Here is a 24,305-nt window from a genome sequence, read left to right as displayed (position 1 = left end):
ATGAGGTAACTTTTTTTTCTAGTTGTGGAGGTCCAGTTACGGAGTCAAGCAAGCTTCGAGAAGCTAGAACGTTACATTTAACAGGATCATTTGGTCATACAATCCCAAAGAACAACTCGTGTACAAGTACATCAAAAGGATCATTTGATCATTTGGTCTTATGACAAGGTTGTCTCAAGATGTATATAGAGTCGAAATTGAATAAGTGGCATGGTCCAATCCAAGAAGGGAACGCACCGTTTAGATGTCGAATCCTTATATCCCAGAGGCAGTCCCATAAGACTGCTGTGGAAAAAGAAGAGATGCAGAAGACCCCTAATTCTTCGTGACTGGGAGACTGACTCGCAATAGAGACCTTACACTAGAGATATCACGAAGTGCTACTTGTAGCTCATGATCTCGACTGACAACAACCGTCTGAGATCCTGACACACGAGAATAATCATTCGGTGTTGAAGCGAATCTATGTCGTCAAGGGGCTCATAGTTCGTGTGTCTCATATGCCTTAACACATTGAGCTAGTCCACCATGACTAAAATAATTTGAATGTTCACTGGAAGCTGGTTCAGCTTGACAAGTTCATAATTTGAATGTTCACTGGAAGCTGGCTCATAGTTCTAGTCAATGAAGTCCTCGTGATACCTTAGGTGTGTTAGGTTCCTCGAATTTTCGAGTGGGATTAGACACTTAACAAGATATCTCACACTCAATGAGCCTTCAAAGATTGAATAGACACGAAGACAAGAAATGGTGGTGATAGTCCGAGGAGGGAATAGAGAAAGACTTAAAAAAAAAAGTTAAAGTTGCGGGCAAGGACAGTTTGCCGACGACCCTCACCAAGCATAGCAAATATGTGATTGGGAGAACAGAAGGAAAAAAAACATAAAAGCTCCACTCTGAAGTTTTGTTCTGAGTGGCCGAAAAAAATCAATCACATATTTGCCCTGGTGCTTCATATAAACTCCTTGAAGAAGATGAAAATTTTGATGAGTTTCAAGTCCATTCTAGGGAAAACATGGTTGAATAAACTAGGTGGTGGTGATGGAAAAGATGATGACAATATGAATGTCTAAGCTACTTATGATTTGCTTTTCAAGAACATATACATCTTGCTGAATGATGTTATGTTGGTTGCTCCAATGGACTTGGGACTTTAATTTAAAGCATAAGAATTCATACAGGTATAAAACATCACAACCATACACAGCTACAATTAGGGTTGACGAATCTGCTTTGATGAGAAAGAAGAGTTTATCCATTTTTTTTCAATAAAAGAAGAAATTTTCTTTGGAGAAAGGATATGGATTATGTTTCTTATTACTAATAAAACTCAATGTTTTCAGAAATCCATCGAGGGGCCGGCATGTAGGCTTTGTAAACACAGATATTGTTATATAAAGGGGGGAAGATTCCGATAAATTCACACGGACAATTATTTCTTTTATAGCATAAGTGCTGCAAGGTAGTAAGCATTATTGCAGTTTTAGCAACACAGTCCGTACTAAGAGTCGCCAGAGGAGGCAGCATCATCCTTGTGCTTAATCATACCAGAGTCAACAAGGACTGGAACCTCAGCCGCAAGCCAAGGAGCAAGACCCAGACAGAGAGCATGGGCTATACCAAATCTAGGACTGCAAAAAAAATAATACATGTTGGATAGGGGAATTAGATGAGGTACGAAAAGCAAATACCTAAATACATAAGGGCAAATAGAAAAATCTATAATATGAAGATGAGGCAACGCTACATAGGGATGTGACTGACCTAATTTTCATTGAGGGGAATTTAACCCCTTGCAATAGATTCAATGAAGTACAAAGATGGCAATGAAACATAGCAATAAGCAACCAAATAACACATTCAGTTATTATTAAAAATAATTTTAAAGAGTTGGTAACTGTAGAATAGCCATGAAGACCCCCAATAATTAGGTACTACACTAACTAAAGTACGAAGCGATGCGCTTCTAGTCGGATGTGAGGATCGCAAATTTATAGATTCAGTATCAGCCCTATATCGATTTCTCTATTCCCAAACTACCTAGTAAAAATATAAAGAGCTATACAGGACCAAGGCATATCAAATGATTAACAAGAACTGTTTCACAAATAAAATTCACACTCATACAAGTCTTGGAGATAATTAAAATCTCATCAACAAATTCCAATTTGACTTTATAAAGCAAAGTAAGAAAGAATCAGAATAGAAGTTTCTCTTGTAACGAAGATAACACCAGAAAAACTAATTTTCAGTTCTACACACCTCGCATTCTCGGTAACTGTCTAAATAAAGCTACTATATCAACATAGAATGAAAGAATAGACAAGGTGTAATAACAACAAAGAATTTCCTAAATCTTATAACACAGCCATTTCCCGGCCTAACTCCGGCGAACCTAGTTTCACTCCTGAAAACTCTCTCCAACCTCTGCCCCTGCTGTATCATTGCACGGACTGGTTTCGAAACAGTATCGCTCTGTGGGGAGTGCATTCTCAGACGAGAAACCACTTTTCCCGGAGAAAGCCCCAAACATATCAACCTCTTAGTAGGTTTAGAGAAGGGGAAATTTGTAGCCCTTCTCACGCCTATAACCGGAGTCACAGTTCGATCTTAGAACAAAAACTTCAATCTATCATGGCAAGGGGAGGTAGATTCTCAATATCCGAACAAGGATCATATTACGGAGAACCTGCTACTAATCTCCCAAAGGACGGAGTTTGCAGCTTGGAAAATTTCACTAACAAGATTGCGAAGGAAAGAACCAACGACGATCAAAATAGGAAGATGGAAAGATTTTTCGATGGTAATAGCCTCTAGTTATGGGAAAGTATGAAAAATGATAAAGGAAAATATATCTGGGCACACAATGTGGGAGAGAGGGGTAATAGCAAAAAGTCGACATGCTTCCCAGCAGGAAAGAAATTCCAAAGGTGGAGCACAATGGTGGAAACGCTTGTCAAGTTTGAAAAAGGCACTTTGAACACTCAACCAGGTGAGGCGAAGCGAGCTAGTGCACGGAAGGATAATGATAGCAAATATATGGGGCAAAGCCACATCGCGACTACCGGAAAATATGAATAGATGAGGAACCAATGCATGGCTAAATACTCATCAAAAGGAGGTGGGTGACTCAAATACTCAACCTCCTCCCCCACCAGAACCAATCCCAGTGAAGATTGAAGGGTAATGTCTAAACAGAAGATGTACCACAGTCCACAGAAGACGTTTGGTAAGAAAAGAGTTTGGGGCTCATTCAAATCCATCACCTAAGTAATGAAGCGGATACCACAGCTTGGAAGGAAGGGGAAGAGGCAGACCTTTCAGTACAACAATGCTACCGAAGGATGAATGTGACAAACAAAGGTACTTCTGTACAATTCCAAGCCATGATTTGGAAAAAACCGATCCCACCTAGAGTAAGCTCCACTCTGTGGGCTGCTTCTTTACGCAAACTTCCTTGTGGATCATTTGAAGAGCCGGGATTTCAGCCGGCAAAACCTAAAAACTTCAAAGATTGGGAAAAAGCTTGGAATTCCATCCCTATGGAAATCATTTGGCCATGGTGAACATATACATAATCAATTCCAACCATAGCGAAACATTAAAAAGTCTTTCTTACCAGTTTTTAGCCCAGAGTGGCTTGAAATGCACAGTCAAACAAATCTTTCCTCCCCTGTACATCTGAAGTACCAAAATATAGCATTAGAAATACAAAGACTCAACCTAGAGAGAGAGAGAGAGAGAGAGAACCCAATTTCTAGACAAATTAAAACCTAGAGAGAGAGAGACATAAGGATAGGGAAAGAGATGACCTTGTGGGTTTTTCCATCGAGTTGGGGAAGCTCAAGTTCAGGTGCAGTAGAAGGATAAGTAACAGGGATATCGAATTGAAGATCGAATTCATACTTGAGTAAATTATGAACATACCAACACTTTCCAGTCCACCTTGTTCCTTCAGGATTTGCTGCTGATATCCTAAACCAATCGTTATCATTCGATTTGTTCATCCCAGTGTAAGCAATCAAACCCTTGTATTCTTCCTTCAACCTCTGTGTCCATGCCGGACCATCTCTAGGACCTGCTTTCGTTGTCAACAGAGGTATCTTCGTCAGTGTCGACTTCGTATTCGGATCCCAACCTTCCATTTCCACCAACAAATTCAATTCCCCCCTTCCAAGAACTTATTTCCTTCTTCTGCAACCAAAAGTTAAACCTAACCCTAGAATTTGATCAACGCCCAAATTCCCCAAAAGATTGCTTCTTTATTCTCTATACCGCGTTAACGGTAAGCAATGAGATTTTTAAATATCTCTCTATCCACACACTTTTATTCACAACTCACAGATTTACACTCCACTTACACTCCACTTACACCCCATTAATATACATCTTTCCATGAAATGGTGATATAAAAATGAAAAATATGTTATATATCACGAGATTATGCATCAAAGCGGACAACTTTTGCTGATCCGATCCAAAAATACAATGACTGGGTCGTGACTTTCGACCGCCCCAAATCTGACTTCTTATATGTAATCCTACATTATTGTCTAATTTTACTTATTTGAGGTCCTTTCACTAAATTTGACACTCTTGGGGTCCTTTTTGTGATATAAACAATTAAAAGTCCGAGATAAACGATACATTATGTAAGACGAGTTTTTTCTCCCGAGGAAGATAACAATTCTACATCGTCTCTACCTTCGACTTTAAATTCGGGAATGTTTCCCACAACAGTCTCAACCTTAGACAAATGATTCTTTCAGCTTCTTCAGTCTTGAACATCTTCCTAGACTGAAGACATTCTACATCGTCTCTACCTTCGACTTTAAATTCGGGAATGTTTCCCACAACAGTCTCAACCTTAGACAAATGATTCTTTCAGCTTCTTCAGTCTTGAACATCTTCCTAGACTGAAGACATAATTTAAACGTGGTGCGAGACTCTCGGTTTAGTCCACTAATATTTTGGATTTATGCTTATGTTAGCATACGTCCGAGTACCCTCATCTTGTCCTTCAGACCCTTCGTTGTATGCATCATATCCCGAGTCACTTTGAGATATAAACTTGACCTCTTTCTTCGTACGACCGACGGACTGAGTCACTTTGAGATATATACTCAAAACTGTTTTTTCATCTTTGGAGAATCAAAATTGTTTTTCTATTTCTTTCTAAAAATGCATTGAAGGTACTGAGTATAATGACTAATGAGTACTCAAAACTCCAACAGAAACAACTCTACTATATAACCAACAATAAACAAAACTACTGACTGCTACGAAATCACTTGATAAATCTCCAAGCCTCGTGTACGACTTCATCATTCACATAAGGTCGTAAATTCCACATTATGGAGTAGCTCTCTAGTTCTTCCGATGATGGGTATAAGTCTGCAGCAGAAACAATCTTTTCCTGCAATTAAAAGAAATATTTGTTTATTACAAAAATAAAAACGAACTAAAGAGCAGGATCTACACGTAATTAGCAGTGTAAATGAAGGTCCTCGTGCTCCTAAGGTTAAGAACTCACTCGGTCAAGAAAACAAGAAAAAATGGTGGGAAAGGCGGCATAGGATTGCAGGCTTACCTGCATAGAGTAGTCTTGCTTCAACATAAGGTAAATGGATCCCATCATGGTCGCATAGTCTGAAATACTGGGTCTACTTGGGTGAACACACTCCATTTCATCCTGGCAACAAAAATCAGTTTTGAGAGGACTAATTGGAAAAACAACTATTGAAACCCCAGAAATAAGAAAAGTAGGAATGGCCTAGACGACCGGCATTCATTAATTAGAAGTTGGAATGACCTAGAGTCAATAGATACCACCCGTGAGACAGTTTGAACTAAATGAACCAAGGCACTTGTCAGATACATCTTGGTTATTTATTGTTTAATGTCATCCTAAAGACGTATTATTATCAACGCCAGGCCCCTCGATGATTTTTTCAATTTAAAGTAACAAAACAAGTGTTCAAACTTTAAAAAGATAGGTAGTGAAGTAGAAAAACCCACTCCTAGTGATTCTACTTCTGGCACCACAATTGAATATAGGGAATAAACATCTATATCAACAATCTTTTACAAGATCTAAATTAGGCAATAAGCATAGCAAGGGAGTAGATCTGAGGTCTCAAGATAAATGGCACAAACACATCTCATATGCCCACTTCTACAAGGAACAAGAAGAGGAATTCAAAGAAGAGCCCTACTGCCCTAGTATATTTTAAAATCTTCGGAGATAAATGGCCAGAAAACTTAACTATATTAATCATGTAACTAGTGTGAGAGATAAAGAAACAAAAAGACATCTGAAGTATATAGAATCATATGCAATCAGAAACCAACCTTTTCCAGATGAGCCGGTTGAACCACCAAATCATCACCAAGATGATTGGCTCCAAACTTGAATGTACTTTCACTAAGATTTTGCAGTACTTCTAGTATATCATTAACGAGGCATTCTATTTCATATAGTAGTTCTTTTCCTGCAACAAAGTAGAGTTTTAAGTGTTTAACCTTTAATTAGACAAATCAAGCCCCAAAAGTATACGACTAGAAGCAAAGAAAAAGGAAAATGCTCTTTCAGAGAATCACAATTTTACATGCAAATACCCAATTTAAGCATCTAAAGAAGGTTGTCGACTAAACCAACATAATGACATTATTACAGATAGACCTCTTTGTTTTTCTGTCTTTTAATTTAAACAGATAAAGCTCTGTGTGTCTTCTCTTCTAATTTGGACCATGAGCGAGGTGTAAATATTCAACTTGATCATTTTTGTGCACTACTATTTGGGCGTATTAATAACATCATTCAAGATCCACGGAGTCGAAGAGGGCAGAAAAACAGCTAGACATGTATGGAAGTTATTAGACAGACACTTCAATAGATTTCAGAATGTCAAGTGAGGGGTGAACTCCCATTCCTTTTTCAAACAATTTTGCTTGCTAACCAACAAAAAGAGAGATATCAGAAAGATGAAGAGGGATATTACCTTTAATCGTATGCTCCTCAAGTGCTTTTTGGCATTCATTTACTAATGCACATTCATCACCAAAAAGTAAAGTAAATATTATTGACAGCCAAACTAATCAAGAGAAAACACTAACATAAACTCCAAACAGAATTCATCCAATTTCCAATAAATAAAGTGATCGTAGAATTTTTCTCCAAAGGAATATTAAGAAAACTACAAGAGGGTCAGCTTCAACAGACCTATAGGAAAAATTATTCTAGTAATTGCGTAGTTTTGCTACTCTACAGTGACGGCGTGAAGCAGGTGTTTCAAGTTCATGGAAAATTAGAAAATACAAGAGAGGCATCTCCTAATGCAGTTGCATTTACCAATTATGAATACCTACAATTACTCTATATCAATAGGAACTACTCTTTCTGACCTCATAGAACATGACATAGAGAGGCATTAGGTTTTCATTACAGAAAAATCAAACAAGGCATAACCACTAAAAACCCTCAACAAGACGCAGCTCAACGTTATCTGGAACTAGGATCACTCCGATACGTGGTACAGGTCTCAGTACATCACTTTGTCATTAATCATTGTACGATAGCTGGGAGGACACCTCTTCTCCTCTCCATTCTGCCCAGACCTTTTGAACACTTCTCTGAGACACTATTTATGTTCAATAATGCAAATATAACTATAAATACTCATATTCTCCATAAAACTTGAAACTCTTAAACATTTTAACTAGCAACGTTGTACTTAAATACCGAACTAGTTATTGTACATGTTTTACCAACACTGGGTACATTAAGCTTGAGATGTCAGTGCGCCAACATAAGAACTGAATCGCTAAAGTACCAAAGAGGAGGAATAGGATCTGCAGTTCACAGGGGATGCTAGAGTTTCATGTGACACTCATGAAATCATGCAGCTAACCAAACTCAGACTAGAAAGAGAAGCTGCAATTAGGTAGATTCCAACTACACGTAAAAAAGGAGTGTATATGAAGGACGCTTTAACTTCGACTTTCGAATTTATGTGAAAGATGCGGCATCATAATATTTCATCAATTTCTCTTTGATAACATTGATAAATTGAAATCACTGATACAGATAAACCTATCAATGCAAGTAAATGAACTACTTAAGCTAAATGAGAAGTTCTAAGCTGTTAGTGGTCTTGTTCAGGAGACAAGGAGAAAATGCTATGAGAGATGGACATTATGTCATGAAGAAATAATGTAACATCTCTCCCATGTCGGATTAGACACGGCCCGTACTGCATGAGGAAAAGAACTCAATCATCTACTCGTAAATATTTCTAAGTATGATTTTCCACTTCAACTAAATTCTTCTTTTAAAACTAATTTCCTTGTCAAAGTATAACGAATGGTAATCCTGAGTCTTGTGAAGGATACAGATTAATAATAATATGGAAGTGAGTCTTACATTTGCTTACACTTTGGACACCTTCAGTAACATTCATCCATCCAGATTTAACATATGCATCCAGCCTTTTGGTCTGATTGGCCTTAATGACACTCTTAACTACTTCAGATGTCTGATTTAGTGGACGCCTTCGAAGCAACTCTGATTAATATGACAGAACAAATCCAATAGAGATTGGATTTATGAATCTTAAATAGAACATGGGAGCTCATAAAAATCACGCCTATGTTTTATAAGAACTTACGTAGGTGTTGGTGCAACCCAACAAGAGATCTGCTTCCTATTGAAACCAGCTCTTCAAACTTTGTAACTCTGAAAATTGCCAAATAGTCAGTTGTTTGACATGATAATTATAATGTCTCAAATGTCAGCTCATGAAAGTAACATAGTACTCCTATATTTATATGATTTATAACGAAAGTACAGTAATGTACTAAAATGCGTAACATTTTCATGTAACTATACTAAATAACCAATTATAAGTATCAATATAAGCCACAACTTTCATATACAGTCAGACTTTTGTGAGCTTCCGTTCCAAAATAAGGGAATGAAGAAGATATATGCATTCACAGAATATGAAAAGAAATCAACACATAATTATGATTTGCAGTACCTTGTCATGAAATCCGAAAAAATAGAAGATGCTTTTCTGTCCAACTCTAACAACTCCGTGCTATTTTCCATTCCTCAGGAACACAATTTAATATCGACGAGCTGCAAAACAGATTGTGCCACAACCTAATACATGTTAATATTTGATATATTAGTGAAAACAATCCATCGACTACACTAGGAGAATAAGAAACTAGATAATCAGTCTAAGTGGTAGCTGTTGTTAGTTTTTGCATGTTGTATCGTATGATTTTGTTATTGATAAGAACCTCTTGATGAATTTATAGTTGGTGACGTAGGAAACCCCATCAAATGTATTTCGTTTACATTCTTTCTTCATTTTCTCTGCTTTATTCTCCCCTTTATTTGTCTTCTTTATTTCTAGCTAATATGTGTTTTCCATGAATATCACTAGCTATCCCTAAAAGCATAAAGGTTTCAAACTAAGTTGACAAAAGAAAAGCAGAACATCGATATCATAGTAAGACATTATTAACAGATGAACCTAACACAGTAATGTAACTCTCGCGAAAGACCAAGATTAAACTGCATACTGTTGCACTTTTTGTTGCTGATTTTGCTGAAAAGAGTGTTGGAATTGCTCTTAAATCTTCACCACAAAACTGCTTCTTGGTGTTCCCCAAAAGGTGTCAAGCTAGTAGCAAATTCTGGATTAGAACTATTTAATCATCTGGTTCCCAATCAATGAACTAGAACCCTTTTGACATTCACATCTATATATGATTCTTCTATAACCTCACGAGTGTTGGAGAAATATGCCGAACTTGAGATCGAATGAAGAAAACAAATACGTGAAGCTGCTTAAATACTTATAAAATCCTAATACCCTAAAAGCTTCTGCCGTAATTAGTCTAGGCGAGAATCATAATAACCCTGTTATGTGCCTCTCGGCGACTCTAAGGGCATCAAACCCATTTGGTCATGAGGTGGCTACATAACTTAGTCAGCGTGTACTTTTGCGTTTGGTTGTGCATGTGAAATTGAGCTATCCTCTAACTATGCAAATGACATAATAGGACGGGAAGTGTGGATTAGTAAGAGGACATTTACTTTTACACATCACAAACTCATACGAATCTTGCAATTCCAAAAGTTCACACCATTTATTTTGTTTTATTTAATTCGAAGACCACCCATTATTACATAAATTGTATAATATTACAATGTACTAAAGCAACAACAACAAAAAGGAAAAATCAAATTGCTAGAGAGGATAGATAACAGAATCTAGGTTACTAAAAACTAAACTCCTAATCACAAAGATCAATTACGACGTATACTCGAGAATAGCACCTGTGTGGTTAAACCCACAAGACACTTGCACAACCTTTACATTCTTATTGGCAAAGTTCACCATTTTTGGCTCAAAGTAGTCTATATCATCCCCGTGTCCTAGTTGTCCACCGGAAGAAAGGCCATCTACAGAGAATGTACCATTTGATCCACCCCAACCCCATGTGAACACATTACCAGCACTAACTGCAGCAGTATGCTTCCAGCCACACGATATCTGGTTTATGTGAAGTTCCAGGAATGGACCTTCAACTCTTTGTGGTAAGTGTACCACATTTGAGCTACCAGTTCCAAGGCATCCGTTCTCATTTGAGCCCCAACTGTAAAGATCGCCTTCTCTTGTAACAACACATGTATGATAACCGCCACATGCAACTTCTTCGCACATTGGGAGTTCACTAATAACATATGGTGATGTTGCATTCTTTGATTCACCAAAACCCAGTTTATTTACAGTTTTTTCACCAAATAAGAAAACAGAGCCGTTTTCACTAATACAGACAGAATGCAAGATTCCAGCAGAGACAGTTTTTACCTTGATGCCCTCAAGTTCTTTTATTAATCTTGGAGTATATTCACTTGTGCTTCTTAAAAATCCAAAATAGCTAGATTGATGTCCATGACCAAGTCTACCAGAACCCCCTGATCCCCAACTTAACGCCTCACCATCTTCAGTGATAGCAATTGAGTGCTCCGAACCCAAAGCTATCTTTTTTATCCGCATATCCTCCAAGCAGCCAACTTTACTTGGTGCAGGAACTACCTTCTCTGAATTTTTTCCAAGGCCAAGCTGCCCACTTGAGTTATTTCCCCACATGTAAAGTTCCCCATCCACTGTAATAGCAGCAGAATGATGATAACCAGTTGCAATTTGAGTAATTTCCTTGGGCAGTCCAACAACTTCAAGTGGATCAACTGTGTAGGCTTTCTTATCAGAAATACCTAGTTGCCCAAAATCATTGATTCCAGTAGCATAAACACGCCCAGATTCAGTTAAGAATAGTGTGTGGGCTCCGCCACAAGAAATGGAGATGAGGTTGTGGTTGTGGTGGTGGTGCTGCTCCAAGAAAGTCGTACAAGCAGAGGGAGTCCATTGAGAATCTGAGGTACCTAACCCTAACCTTCCAAAATCCCCATTCCCCCACACAGCTGCAAATCTCTTCCCCCTACCGCCACTAGCGCTACTATTCTTTGTTGAAATCCATCTCCGACTAGCCCAAAATAATATTGATCTGGGATTGCATCTCTTCCACCACATCCCACAACCCTAAGAAATAGAAAAAGAAGAGAAAAAAAAAAGTTCAATTCATTTTAGACAATGAATAGAGATAGAGACATCCACTTTTTACGAATGGCTACACCACCACCTCAGTCGATATAGGTTCTCTTCATAATTCTCTTCCTAACAGTTGCTATATCTCCAAAAAAACGCTTATTTGACTTTGTAAGTAAAGCACCGGGTTTTTTCTTTTTGAAACTTTAAATTAATTGTATTTACGAAAAGAATACCTATTACCTTCACAATACGGATTGTTATGGACTTTCAACCTTATACGTGGAGTCTTATAAAAGTTTTATAAACACTTCCAGAATCGATAATATTTTGCAAGAATATAAATGAGTTGATGAAACAAAAACATAAAAAGAAAAGATACACACCTGGGAAATCAGGAAGATTTTTTATTAACTGTTCTTCGTAAAACCCCTTGTGTTGATTAGTTCTCCACTGTGGAAGTAAATATAGTATAAGCTAATTGTTCATCATATTCAACTTCTTAGTAAATCCTATGTTGCAGAAATCAGAAGCTAGTCGACCAACAGGGGACTAGCGACTATGGGTAATGAATTGGGAGGGTCATTTACTCAGACTACACATACAAGCGCACATATATACACATAATACACACACACACACATGCACGCATATACTTTCATATTTATAAAAATGCATTATAAGTGTGCATTAACTAAATTCAAACATCACAGAATTATAAACAAATTATAAACTGAAAAAGAAAAAAAAGTACACTTTGAGGGACTCCTGTTCACAGATTAAGGTTGTATTTGCTTTTTGGGTGGCTGAATCTGAATTAGCTGAACAGTATTTGGTTGAATCTAAATTGGTTGGATATAAAATTAATTGGCTGGATCTAATTTTAGCTTGTATTTTGTTTTAATCACCAAAATCATAATGAAACCTAACAAAAACTCAAGTATAAAGGTTTCATTAACAATATAAAGTGAAACCTAACAAACAATTTAACGCAAATCAGATAAACTCAATCTTATAAAATGTTGAAATCAAGTTTGATTAACAACATAGAATGAAACCCCTAACAACCAATATAAAAACTAGAACAACTTAACTGAAACAGTAGTAATAAATTGACGGAAGAAGAAGAAGAAGAAACAAAATACCCGAAGATGAAGAAGTAGTAATATAAAATCCCACCAGTCAGAAGAGGATGAAGAAGAAGAACTGGAACTTCGAAAAGGCGATTTCTTCCTTCTTTCTTTCTTATATGGAAATCGGTATCACATTCCTCTTCACCACCACTGTTGTTTTAAAGTTTCAACTACCGAAATCATGTGGCCGCATCACAACCTGAATTTTATTTGTCCGGCCTAGGGTTGTTCTCTACGCACCCTAAATTTGTAAATGGAAATTGGGCCATAACTCCAGAAAAGAGTTAGACTTTCGTTAAAAAGGATCAGTCAATTTTTTTTAGTTTTCAGTTTCCTGAGTACTTGTTTTAATTTGCAACATTTTGCGACAGCTTTGCAGCGCCATGCGACAATTTTGTAACGCCTTGCAATAACTTTACAACTACTTTGCAATAGTTTTGGGGTTCTTTGCACTGCCTTACGACAGCTTTGCAGCACTTTTACAATGTCTTGCAACACCTTTGCAAAAAATATTGAGTTTTTACAAAATAAAATACAAATATTTAGATTTTTAACAAAACAAATACAAGATTTGAGTTTTTAACAAAAAAAAACAAAATTTAGGTTTTTAACAAAAAAAAAAAAATAACTTGTCCTTTTAAGTCAAAAAAAAAGTTTAAAATTAGGTCTTCAACCCAATTTAAAATCTTAATCAAGAATAATGAATTCAATCCTTATGAACGAAATGAATAACATTACTTTAGCATTTTCTCTAAATTGTGTTCGGTTAAACCGATCAGTCAAACTCAACCAACCCAAACCAAACTGAGTTGAGTCATGTCGGTTGGCGAATGGTCGGCTCAACTTCGGTCGTCGATTTAGGCAAACCGCCACTTTAGGCTTCGGCTCGAGACAAAACCGAAATAAACCGACCGTTGCTCACCTTATAAAATTTTAATGGAAACAAATCATCTTCCTCACCTCCGAGTACCACCACCATTTTTGTCTTCCTCATCTCCATCCACCACCTCCATAATCATTCTTCTATCCCCTTCTCCCTTATCTTTCCTCTTCTCCCTTTCTTCAATCCTTTTTCTCTCTATCTATTTTGCCGAAGGGGGGATCTCTTTCGTCGGAAAATCAATCTCATTTGGAGGATACCAGCTTTGAGGAGTCGAAATCGCGGGTCAAGAATGACGTATTTTGACCCATACAACGATTAAATCCCGATACAACATTAATTAACTCAACCAATCACTAAGTCGGTTATTGGGGAGCGTATTTTTTTTATATTTACTAAAATCTTTGAATCATAATCCAAACACTGTTTTACATTTAGAAGCAAAGGCTTATAATCCGTGAAAAATCCCTCAAAATAACCCATTTGATAAAACCTTAAACTTAAAAGTGATAGCTAAACCAACAAAACCAAAACTGAAATCCAAATCAAGGATATTTGTTTAAGTTTTTAATGAATCAAAATCTTTGGTTATGTAATTGAATACGTCTTAGAATTTATTATGTGGATATATTGTTTGTTTAATTAAAACATGATTTTTGTATTTATTTTCTCTCTAGAAATCTTGTATTGTTTAACTAAATAGTTCTAGTCCGTAGAAAAAAAAATCAATCGCCACCGTCCGATGACAACCTAACGACAATTGACATCGTTAGATCAAACATGCGTTGCCTCTTAGTACACATTGCTCTTAATCAAATTAGGAATTGTCTTCATCAAGATTGTCTTTACAATGATATTGATACATCAAAGATGTGATAAATAAGATACTGTCAAATTTAAAGCCCTAGGTTTTTGTTACCTACCTCAGTAAAATATGTGAACTTTACCGTTAATTCCCGTAAAGAGAGAAAAATAATAAGAGAGGGGGAAGTCTTCTTAAATATTCTACTTCCAGAAAATCCAGTCCACTGTTCGAAGCTGAAACTTCAAATCAGGTTAGGTTGAAAATCCAAACCCTAAAATTTATCGACTCTCAAATGAATGGAGGAGATTAAATTCTTTATCTCTACTAAACCCTATATCTAAAACGATTTCTTTTCTTCCCGTTTTGGTCTGTATATAGATTTCTCGTGTTAGGTAAAAACAATAATGGCTTCTTCAGAGATCGAAATAGTTGGAGACACCCAAAATCAACAGGATTCAACTAGGTTGAATGGAAATCTTAATGGACCTGATATAATTGATGTTTATTCTGCATCTGCTTATGGAGATTTGGGGAAATTGAAGAAATTTGTTGAGAAAGATGGTTGTTCTCTCTCTAAACCTGATGGAAATGGCTATTATTCACTTCAATGGGCTTCTCTTAATAATTACCCTGAAGTAGTTCAATACATTATTGAGGTATTTAGTCAAATTTCTTCTTATAAGTTATGACCTATTTGTTTTAATTTTGTAAAGTTTACTTCTTGTTGAAGTATTGGGGATTTTTTTTTACAAATGATTGGTTCTAATGATTTGTTCTTTTGTTTCTTAGCATGGTGGAGATGTTAATTTTACTGATAATGCAAACCAGACGGCGTTGCATTGGGCGGCAGTTCGAGGTGCCATTGCTGCTGCTGATGTGTTATTGCAGAATGGAGCACGGGTTGAGGCTGTTGATGTTAATGGTTATCGGGTAAAGTATACGAAGTTTTCAGCTGCAGTGGGTTGATATTACTTTTCTTGTTTGTTTTTGGAGGTATCCAGTGATTTTTGCAACTAGTCACACCCCCGCTCGTACATTGATGGAGCGCTCTATGGTAGAAGCCATTTTAAAATTTGCCTATATAGATTGGGTAAAAATGAGTACGAATATTTGTATTTTTAACATGCTATTCAAACTAATCTCTGGAAACTCATGTAGACTAACTGCAAAAGTACAAATTGGTTTTATATGTTTGCACTTAAACGATAACAAAAAAGCATAACATAAATGATGACTATTTGCAAAATTACGTGGAACTCCCAAAGTGAAGCCTTAATATTGAGATTATGATTAGTTTGCTGGGAACTATCAGAGTTAACCAATCATCTTTGTACCAGGCAGTTCATGTTGCTGCTCAATATGGGCAAACAGGATTCTTGAACCACTTAGTTGCGAAGTATGGCGCTGATTTTGACTGTCCTGATAATGAAGGGAGGAGCCCTCTTCATTGGTATGTGTCACTCTATGTTTTGGTTTATGTTGCAGATTTGCAGAATATCTTGCGGTTAGAGCATAAAATTAAGCGCACTTGCTTGAGGCTAGAAACTTCTTTGATGTCGTTATAAGCTAGCAACCTGGCAAGTTTTATTTGAAAGCTGACATTGTCCAATGATTTATGTACCCCGAACTAAAAGGTCATTCGATTTTTCTTTACCTAGTATGCGTGTCTGACGCTGACACGGGCTTGTTTGTTATATAGATCTTAAATAGTATAGATGATTGATCTTTCATATGGAAATACTATCAATTTAGCAAGCAGCTTGTCATGTTTATTTGTGTTTGGAGAATGAAAAGAATAATACGTAGTTTAGGAGAAGGAAACAAATAAGCAAATAAATGATTTGAAGGTAGGAAAGAAACTGGGTGTCTGGCCATTCCCAATAGTTGGTCAATCTAACTAAATCCTTCCTTGACATTTATCATTTTTCAGTGTCTCACTAAAACCGTAAACCCCAAAATTTGTGATTTAAAAAAAAAGTACATATGTTTCATGCACTTTCTGGTCAATTTATGCTTCTTGAGACCTTTTAGTATCTTTCCATATGCAACAATATGAATCCAAATGTTCTGAACCTGATGGTCTGACGTAAAGAAAGCTTGTGGTGCTTAACAAAAGTTTCTTTTACAGTGTTTGGTATTTTGCATATTGGGAAATAGTAAATCGTTTAGTACGAGTAATTTAGGAACACTTCGTGCTGTTACATTATGATCTGGCTTGGAACTTGCAACAACAGCTGCTGTCTGAAATGCATATAATTAATGTACTCTAGTTGGTACTTGGTTTTCTTTTCGAACACAATGTAAATGTGAGAATAGTCCCACATGGGAAAAGGATACTCTAATAACCAAGAGTGTAATGTTGAGGTCCTCTCTACTCATTGCTTGTTGGTTTTTAGTTGAATGTCACAAATTGAACATGGTACCAGAGTTACGCCTACATTTGATGGGCCCAATGACAACCGTGATCCACGTCACCCAAAAAGGCACATGTAAGGCTCAAAGGATGCCAGACATACTCTAGTTAGCAAGGATATTATCTCCAGGACCTCATCTCCACTCATTGCGAATTGATTTTAGAGTTGGATGTCCACAAACTTATCAATATGTCTTCTTGTATTATCTAGGGCTGCTTATAAGGGCTATGCAGATACTGTAAGATTACTATTATTTAGAGAAGCACGTCAAGGGAGACAGGATAAAGAAGGTATGATATAGTGTATTTATCTATCCTTTCAGTTTCTGTCATCCTAAATTCTTTGACATAGCCTTGCTTCATTACCGTAACTCAAAGAACAAAACTGTAGCTAAATCTGCTGATCTAAGTCATATGTAGTAAGATAGTAATACTGTTTTAACTCCATCTGTCAGGTTGCACACCTCTGCATTGGGCGGCATTAACAGGTAATGTGGAGGCATGTACCATACTCGTACATGCTGGTACGAAACAAGAACTGATGGTGAAAGACAAAGTTGGATTTACTCCTTCTCAACTTGCTTATGATAAAGGCCATCGACGTGTCGGCCTTCTCCTTGTAAGTTCATGTCAGAATGAGATTAAATCCTTATTACGTTTTGTGCGAATAGATTCCCGATCAAAAACCAAACTTCAACTGTATTTGAAATTGAGAAATCTTCTCCTCTTAAAGAAACGGACAGAGCCATTGTAAATAAAATGCTTTGATGGACGAAGCTTCTGTGTTCTGTAATAGTTTTTGCTCTCATTATCCTGGTTGCAGAAGTAGTAAATGTTCATTATGCTTTTTCTACATCAGATACGACCCTTGCCTCTTTGTTTTGGTAGTGAAAAAAATATCTGTAGAACATAACAGTAAAGCAAGGATAGTATATGGATGATTGTTCTCATTTTTTCTTATATCGTATTATTTCTCCATTCTATTTTTACTTCACGTTGCATGACCATCTTGAACGGTTGAACCAGCTTTACCAGATTTTTGAAATTTTCATCTAAAATCTATCTTTTCTAAACCTTGCTCACTATTGTTCGTTGATTTGTGCTAGTCCAATGCACAGCGGAGTCAAGGCAATAACTGTGGTGACAAATTTTGCATTGGGAAGATAACTATGGGATATGCCCCCATTCTATTTTCCATTATAGTCATTGAGACACTGCTCTTCATCAACTATGTCCTACTAGGTGGGAAGCAATATGTTAATCTTCAATTTAGTAGCTAAAAGGCAGTTCAGTTGTTTCAAATTAATTGCTGATTCCTTCATACTCATTCTAGCACGAAATTTCACAAAAGTTACTGCGGTTGTTGGGCTTTGGGGATGGACTGCAGTCTCCATTGCAGCGAGTTCACTTCTGATGTTCCGCCGATGCAGCAGGTAACTTGGAAGGTTTATTTTCATTCAAAATCTCCTAATATCGTTATTTCAGAAGCGATATTTGTAATCTGTAAGGAAATTTTCTTTTCTCCGTTGAGATGATCCCTAGCTTGATGTAACACAGAGCCGCTGTAAAACGAGCTAAGATTACAAACTAGATAGAACCAGAACCATTTACTAGAAAGCAATTAAAGGTAGAGATAATAAAAACCAAGGAGTTTATAGATTCAACTCATGAGAACAAAAGAACAAAGAAACCACATATATAGGAATCAGCTCAATGTTACCTGGTACACGGATGGCCCCGGTACGGGTACTGGTACGCGGTATCCTACCATGTGAGTATCGGGTACACTAGGGGTATGTTTTCGACTATTTTCCTACATAATACATAATCTTTGTGATGCATTTATAATAGATACACCTACTCTTCATGATCCATAAGACTAACAATCTAAGTTAATACAAAAACTCTTGTAGTTAACTACCCAACTAGTCGAGTACTCGAGTTTATAGATTTTTACCAAGACTTTGAGTCAATTAAGATTAAAAAATCCGGTACGCTAATTTTGGGGTACTGAATAGCGAACCCACCAATGGTGGATGGTCTAAAGAGAAGAGGCTTCCAACTCTTCTGTCCATATTTGCTTCTTAAAATCCTTAGGACTTCTAATAGAAAAGAAATACTTAGAGAATAATGTTGGTTATCTAACATTATACTATTACAATTCTACTTAGAGCACCCTTATTGGGAGCACAATATTGACATCGGCTACATCATCTTCCTATTTGTATAGGTTGCACCATCAGATTGTCTGCTTGGATATTGTCAGACAGCACACCACAGAAACAACTTCTTAGAACCTTTAAGTACCAGTGTGCACCAATAGATTAAAAGGTGTAAGATTACTTTCCGACTATCTAACATGGATACTCTTTCTCAGTTCTTCTTTTGTGCCCGATACGTGTATACTTAACAGGTTGAAGGCATCAAGTAGGAACCCGTGACAACATATGAAAAACTAGGAGCTATGTGCAAACCTAGAATATGTGTACATGCAATTATACGTATATCCTATCTATCAAATCTTAAATTTTGTGTGAATACCTGAATGGTTTGTTGTGATTGTACAATATACATAGATAGAAGTATGGAGTTAAATCTCATGAATAGTAATGAAAAAAATAACGAAAACACATGCATTGGTTGTGAAGGGGGAAAAGACATAAGGATTGCCTTGGCCATTAGCCAATGTACTCGTGTAGGCAAGCCGGAATGCTTCTATCACTTGGCCTCCCCCAACTTCTCGAGCAACATAGGATGACATTCTTGTACTCTTGTGAGACACCTGTAGTCCCTTCATTCCTTCAATGGGTATTTTGTGACAGTTCGTTTGTAAATTTTTGTTTCTGTTTACAAACAATGGCTTAATGGGCATGAACTACCACTCCAGTTGATGTCTTTCTGGTTTTTTAAGGGTTTATTTTGTTTTTATACCTGCATATTTTGTTACATGATTCTTTCACTTGTTCCAATAGAACGTTAACATCTTTCGGCATAACTTAAAGTGACCGCTTAGGAAGTAAAAGATTGTAGTCGAAGTAGCAAGTAAAAAATATAAGACCTAATGTTTAGCTAACTGCTGCTACTTTCTGTTTGTTTCTATTAACAGTTCGAGATGGTCATAATGCTCCATTTTATTTATATATTTTTTAAACTGTAGTAGGGACCCAGGTTACGTCAAGAAACATTCCGCAACGTCGAGTGATACTGCAGACTCAGAGGTGTGTAATTGCTTTTGCATTGATTAAAATTTAAAATGTAATATGAAAGTTAAGTTTATTTGTTTTGATTGGCAACATGTTGTTTGAGAGTCCGAAAGGACAAAGAAAAGATGAGAATCATAACAGCCGTTCTTCGCACATGTATGAAGGGCCCCAGAGTCCAGAATGGACTCTGCAACAGAAGAGTCTCTGACTTTCTTCATCTCATGAATAATTCAACCCTGCTACCAACTCTGCTCCCAGTAATAAGGTTCCCTTCTCCATCCAATATTCCAACTGGACTTTCCTCAGTATCTGCATCTCACGAATAATTGAGCATTTCAGCCTAGATATTTGGTAGAGATGAAACTTGAGCCTTAGAAATCTATTAGTACCGCGTATACCTCACATTGAGATATTTGTTTCTCATTGATGTGTAAATTGCAGCTGCAAATGATCTTCAAAGTGGAAGTTTTCTTCATGTAAAACAGAAGTTGGTTTCTTACGAAGATAACTCCAAGAAAAAAGTATATCTAAGTAGTTCTTGGATGTTTTGAAAAAGTATACAAAATCTATTTGTAGCTTATCAAGGCGCCACATGTTATTTTTTGAGATCAGAAAACTAATGAGACATTACTTAAAATGGACATCTAAAAACCTTCAAATAAGTATTGACAGGACGCACAAGCAGTATGACTAAGCAATACGAGTCCAAAGTACAGTACATGTACGAAAAACCCGAACATTATGGGCAAACATCTCAGTAATTAACTGAAATCCCAGAGAATATTTGCAGTTAATTCGAGTCCTCCCACTACTCCAGTGATCATTTTTTGGCAAAAAATTCATATCATAAGAGAGTTTTTAACTTTCAAATGCTGGGGACGTGGTAACTCTTATTAAAAAGATCTAGATGGCTTCTTACATTATAAAGAACGACGACTTTGCTCACGTTTCCCAAATAGAAGTTTTAAAACAGAAAAAGAGTTAAAAGAAGGAAAACAAAATAAGTAGTAGCTCTTGCAGTATAGCATATGGCTATTCTCCTTTATTGTGTTGGTCCGTTTTCGAGAAGAGTAGAGGGTATATCTGCCTGGAAATACTTGATTACGCTGATTCAGCTCTAAATCTCTAGATACTTTTACCTCTATGAATCTGTTGTGGAATTGCCCAAGTGTTGCTTTTATTCTCCTTGGCATCCAGAACTGTTATTGGGCTTCACGTATGAACCTCATGTATTAGGTTAATCTAATATGTGCTTGTTATCCTGCTTTTATATTTTATTTATATATTTTGTTGAGTGCTTGGTTTTCAGTCGACCTTTTTCTATAAGAACCGCTATGCATATAAACTAGTTGAGATATATCACGTCACCTTTAGCTGTCGTAAATGTATTTTCCCAGTCATTTTGTCAGATTTCACATACAAATTACTTCTTATTCTTGAATTTACCAGGATCCTTTGTTGAATATTGATCTAAACAACAACTCTGTCTGGACAGGAAATTGGTCTCAGCTATGTCCTACTTGCAAGGTTTTGTAAATAAACTCTTGACTTTGTTATGTCATAAATATTGCAATCTTGTTACTTCGTCCACTTTATGGGAAGTAGGGTTAATAATAAGTTCTAATTTTTTTATGGATCACGCCAGATAATCAGGCCTATTCGCTCCAAGCATTGTCCAACTTGCCAACGCTGTGTAGAGCAGTTTGACCATCACTGTCCATGGATATCAAACTGCGTCGGAAAGGTAAAAATTTAGTTACAAGTCACTGACACGAAGTCTTAATATACTGCAGTTTTAGAATATATGGGGAAATTAAGCACTATATGAATCATGAATGCAATATCGGTTTATCAGTATTTAACTGCTAATCATCCATATCCTCCTAGATTAGTTACAGGTAGAAGGTTTAGTTATGTTTTCTCACTTCATCGTGGATAACTAAAAGATTTTTCCTCCACTGAATTTGCTAATACATTTTCAGTCTAATTAAACTAGTTGTGCTTGTAATTATTTGATATTCTTATTCCTCTAAAAACATTTTTTGGGTTGCAACTTCAGAATCTGTCTCTGACTAGATGATCTACAATGCGTTGTAAGGGTCTTCAGCTAGGCAACAAGACAAAACACATGTGTGAACATGGATACTTCCGCATCTTAATATGACATGTCGTATCTGTGACTTTGTGTAAAATCGTAGTATATAGATCTAGACGTATAAATTTTGTCTTGTATTACTATGGAACTATGGCTGATCCAAATGTATGTCCAGACCTGTATTAATGCATCATTTCCAGTTTTCGTTTAGCTGGTTGCCTACTGCAAATCTTTATTGTTCAGTTCTCGTGTGAAGATTTAACAGGGATGTTGGTTATTTGTGAATTGTGTGCCTCTTCCTTTCTGATGTGTTTGGTTCAATATTTGGTCCAAGTGATCTGATTAGATTATAAGAAAGTATAATAGGGAATTCTATTCTTAGATCTTGCCATATTTTTCTAATTTTATGTCCTCATGTTGTGGTATTTTCTCCCTTAGTTTCATTATTTTCTATTTTGTCAATGACAGAGGAATAAGCGGGATTTCTATGTGTTTATTTGGATGGGAACCTTGACGTCATTGATTGGCGCAATTGTTACAATTCAAAGTACGTCAAAGACACATTAAACTTTGACCTAAAAAAAATACTTTTTCTTGATATTACACTTACACATGCCCATTTTGGACTAAATGGTAATCCTTGTTGCAATATAATAGGGATTTGGACAGAAGTTCCAACATCAACATCCAGAAGTTGGGTACATAATGTGGTAGTTCAACATCCTGGTGTTGTTGTGTTTCTAGTGCTGGATGCTTTTGTTCTGACTGGTTGCTTAGCTTTGACTATATCACAGACATCACAGGTAATTTTTCAGTATTTCATTTTTACCTCTCGTCATTGGCTCTGATTATTTATCAGTTTGGAGGTCAAAAACATAGCTCGACAGTCAGATAAGCGAAGTCATCAGCTGGGTCTTTGAGCTTTCTTCATCATCTCCTCGTTAAATCTCCGGATCTCGATTATTGGATCTTGGATCTGTCTCGATCCTCTAATGTCTTATAGTATTTCCCTAAAGTCAACCAGAAGTACCTTTCCAATTTTTATTATCTCAGGATCTTCTGTTACAAAGTTATCAATATTGTTTCGGATATTAACTCCCGCTACCTAAAAAATATAAGAATAAGACAGAAAACTGAACACTTAATTGTTACTGACTGAGTTATCTTTACACAAAACCATGCTCGTTGTCAGTTCCGTGTCACTTAAGCCAATCTTTCATGTGACATCATGAGTTTACTACTCCAAATATGCTGCTAACAAAAAAATAAATAAAGTAAGTATAACTTGTCCTTGTAATGAATTCGATAGCTACCCACCTAAGTAGAAATCTGGTAATCTTGGAAATCTCATGTATCGATACCTAATACCATCTTATCTAACACTGTAACACAGTTACACGTCCAGATGGGAGTCTATCTTATTGTGGTCTAATTTCAATAAATATGTTTGTAACTTAATGTTTTCTTTTTTATTCTTCTGCAGATAGCGCAGAATATCACCACCAATGAGTTGGCAAACAGGGCACGTTATGGATATCTTCGAAATCCAGATGGACATTTCCGTAATCCTTATAACCATGGCTGCCGAAAGAACTGTACAGACTTTGTTGTACATGGGTACACTGATGATGACAATATTGCTTGGCCAACTTTACCACAAACAACAAATTAGAACATTGATGACCCGATTTGGCTTAGAAACTGATTCATGTGTTTAGACCTTCAGTTCGGTTGGAGATGATGGTTTGAAGAAGCGACTCACATTATTCGTCGTTCAGACATTTTAGTGCTGTTGGGAGTGTGAAGAAGTGACTCACATCATTCGACGTTCAAACATTTGAATGTCGTTGGGAGTGTGATTTCGTCCTTGTCTGTCGCCACTAGGTGTAGGTAAATTTATCATGTTGATTGGCAAATATTTGTTATTGTTGATGTTGTTTCAGCAGTTTTGGTTGCTTGTGTAGCTCTAAAGCTGCACATGTAGCTGTGTAGGCTCTCCTGTCTCATTCTTCTGTATATTTGTGATCCTCAATAGTTACAACAAATCGACTATACTATCTAAATTTGTGATTCTCTATAGTTACAACAAATGGACTACTCTCTCTCTCTCTCTCAGATGTGTGGGTGTGTGTAATACAAGCTTGTTGATCGA

At 36.6% G+C, this 24,305-nt stretch overlaps 3 protein-coding genes across 6 annotated transcripts; 1 reads left to right on the top strand and 2 right to left on the bottom strand.

Annotated features, from left to right (window-relative positions):
- Positions 1 to 1,281: 1,281 nt before the first annotated feature.
- LOC147542068 (ubiquitin-fold modifier-conjugating enzyme 1) lies at positions 1,282 to 4,400 on the bottom strand. The gene is made up of 3 exons (XM_086633101.1): positions 3,813 to 4,400; positions 3,620 to 3,681; positions 1,282 to 1,631 (listed from the first exon to the last, which is right to left on the bottom strand). Exons 1-3 carry the CDS (start codon positions 4,143 to 4,145, stop codon positions 1,502 to 1,504), a joined length of 525 nt encoding a protein of 174 aa, XP_086489227.1. The 5' UTR covers positions 4,146 to 4,400; the 3' UTR covers positions 1,282 to 1,501.
- A 679-nt stretch (positions 4,401 to 5,079) lies between these two features.
- RUG1 (Regulator of chromosome condensation (RCC1) family protein) lies at positions 5,080 to 13,026 on the bottom strand. 2 transcript variants are annotated; one of them, XM_086634431.1, is made up of 9 exons: positions 12,770 to 12,860; positions 12,011 to 12,077; positions 9,039 to 9,139; positions 8,667 to 8,734; positions 8,423 to 8,563; positions 7,002 to 7,043; positions 6,352 to 6,491; positions 5,591 to 5,692; positions 5,080 to 5,416 (listed from the first exon to the last, which is right to left on the bottom strand). In XM_086634431.1, the coding sequence occupies exons 3-9, from the start codon at positions 9,107 to 9,109 to the stop codon at positions 5,288 to 5,290; spliced, it is 693 nt and encodes a 230-aa protein (XP_086490557.1). In that variant the 5' UTR covers positions 9,110 to 9,139; positions 12,011 to 12,077; positions 12,770 to 12,860; the 3' UTR covers positions 5,080 to 5,287. The 2 variants fall into 2 exon arrangements, with proteins under 2 accessions (XP_086490557.1, XP_086490556.1); XM_086634430.1 differs by lacking the exons at positions 5,080 to 5,416; positions 5,591 to 5,692; positions 6,352 to 6,491; ... (2 more) ...; positions 8,667 to 8,734; positions 9,039 to 9,139 and adding an exon at positions 10,143 to 11,618 and having other exon boundaries at positions 12,770 to 13,026.
- Positions 13,027 to 14,460: 1,434 nt separating this feature from the next.
- LOC147542066 (Ankyrin repeat family protein with DHHC zinc finger domain-containing protein) lies at positions 14,461 to 24,243 on the top strand. 3 transcript variants are annotated; one of them, XM_086632196.1, is made up of 14 exons: positions 14,461 to 14,692; positions 14,821 to 15,098; positions 15,232 to 15,372; positions 15,780 to 15,892; positions 17,067 to 17,146; positions 17,311 to 17,474; positions 17,962 to 18,097; positions 18,189 to 18,288; positions 20,016 to 20,073; positions 21,508 to 21,585; positions 21,704 to 21,802; positions 22,622 to 22,700; positions 22,811 to 22,956; positions 23,637 to 24,243. In XM_086632196.1, the coding sequence occupies exons 2-14, from the start codon at positions 14,847 to 14,849 to the stop codon at positions 23,823 to 23,825; spliced, it is 1,635 nt and encodes a 544-aa protein (XP_086488322.1). In that variant the 5' UTR covers positions 14,461 to 14,692; positions 14,821 to 14,846; the 3' UTR covers positions 23,826 to 24,243. The 3 variants fall into 3 exon arrangements, with proteins under 3 accessions (XP_086488322.1, XP_086488321.1, XP_086488320.1); XM_086632194.1 differs by having other exon boundaries at positions 14,516 to 14,692; positions 20,013 to 20,073; XM_086632195.1 differs by having other exon boundaries at positions 14,464 to 15,098.
- Positions 24,244 to 24,305: the final 62 nt, after the last annotated feature.

Source organism: Eschscholzia californica, unplaced genomic scaffold, assembly GCF_041429995.1.
Source record: "Eschscholzia californica isolate CP2 unplaced genomic scaffold, dmEscCali1.0.p SCAF_4, whole genome shotgun sequence".
NCBI lineage: Eukaryota > Viridiplantae > Streptophyta > Magnoliopsida > Ranunculales > Papaveraceae > Eschscholzia > Eschscholzia californica.
The sequence above is the reverse complement of the archived record's forward strand: the minus strand, read 5'-3'. Positions and strand labels throughout refer to the sequence as shown.

Excerpts from the sequence above, each read along its gene's own strand:
- RUG1 (XM_086634430.1), bottom strand. The coding sequence starts at position 11,609 with ATGTGGTGGAAGAGATGCAATCCCAGATCAATATTATTTTGGGCTAGT.
- LOC147542068 (XM_086633101.1), bottom strand. The coding sequence starts at position 4,145 with ATGGAAGGTTGGGATCCGAATACGAAGTCGACACTGACGAAGATACCT. Across the intron at positions 3,682-3,812 it reads TCGATGGAAAAACCCACAAG|ATGTACAGGGGAGGAAAGAT; the intron begins GTCATCTCTTTC and ends TTGGTACTTCAG. Across the intron at positions 1,632-3,619 it reads CCACTCTGGGCTAAAAACTG|TCCTAGATTTGGTATAGCCC; the intron begins GTAAGAAAGACT and ends TTTTTTTTGCAG.
- LOC147542066 (XM_086632194.1), top strand. The coding sequence starts at position 14,847 with ATGGCTTCTTCAGAGATCGAAATAGTTGGAGACACCCAAAATCAACAG. Across the intron at positions 18,289-20,012 it reads ATGTTCCGCCGATGCAGCAG|TAGGGACCCAGGTTACGTCA; the intron begins GTAACTTGGAAG and ends TTTAAACTGTAG. Across the intron at positions 22,701-22,810 it reads CGCAATTGTTACAATTCAAA|GGATTTGGACAGAAGTTCCA; the intron begins GTACGTCAAAGA and ends GCAATATAATAG.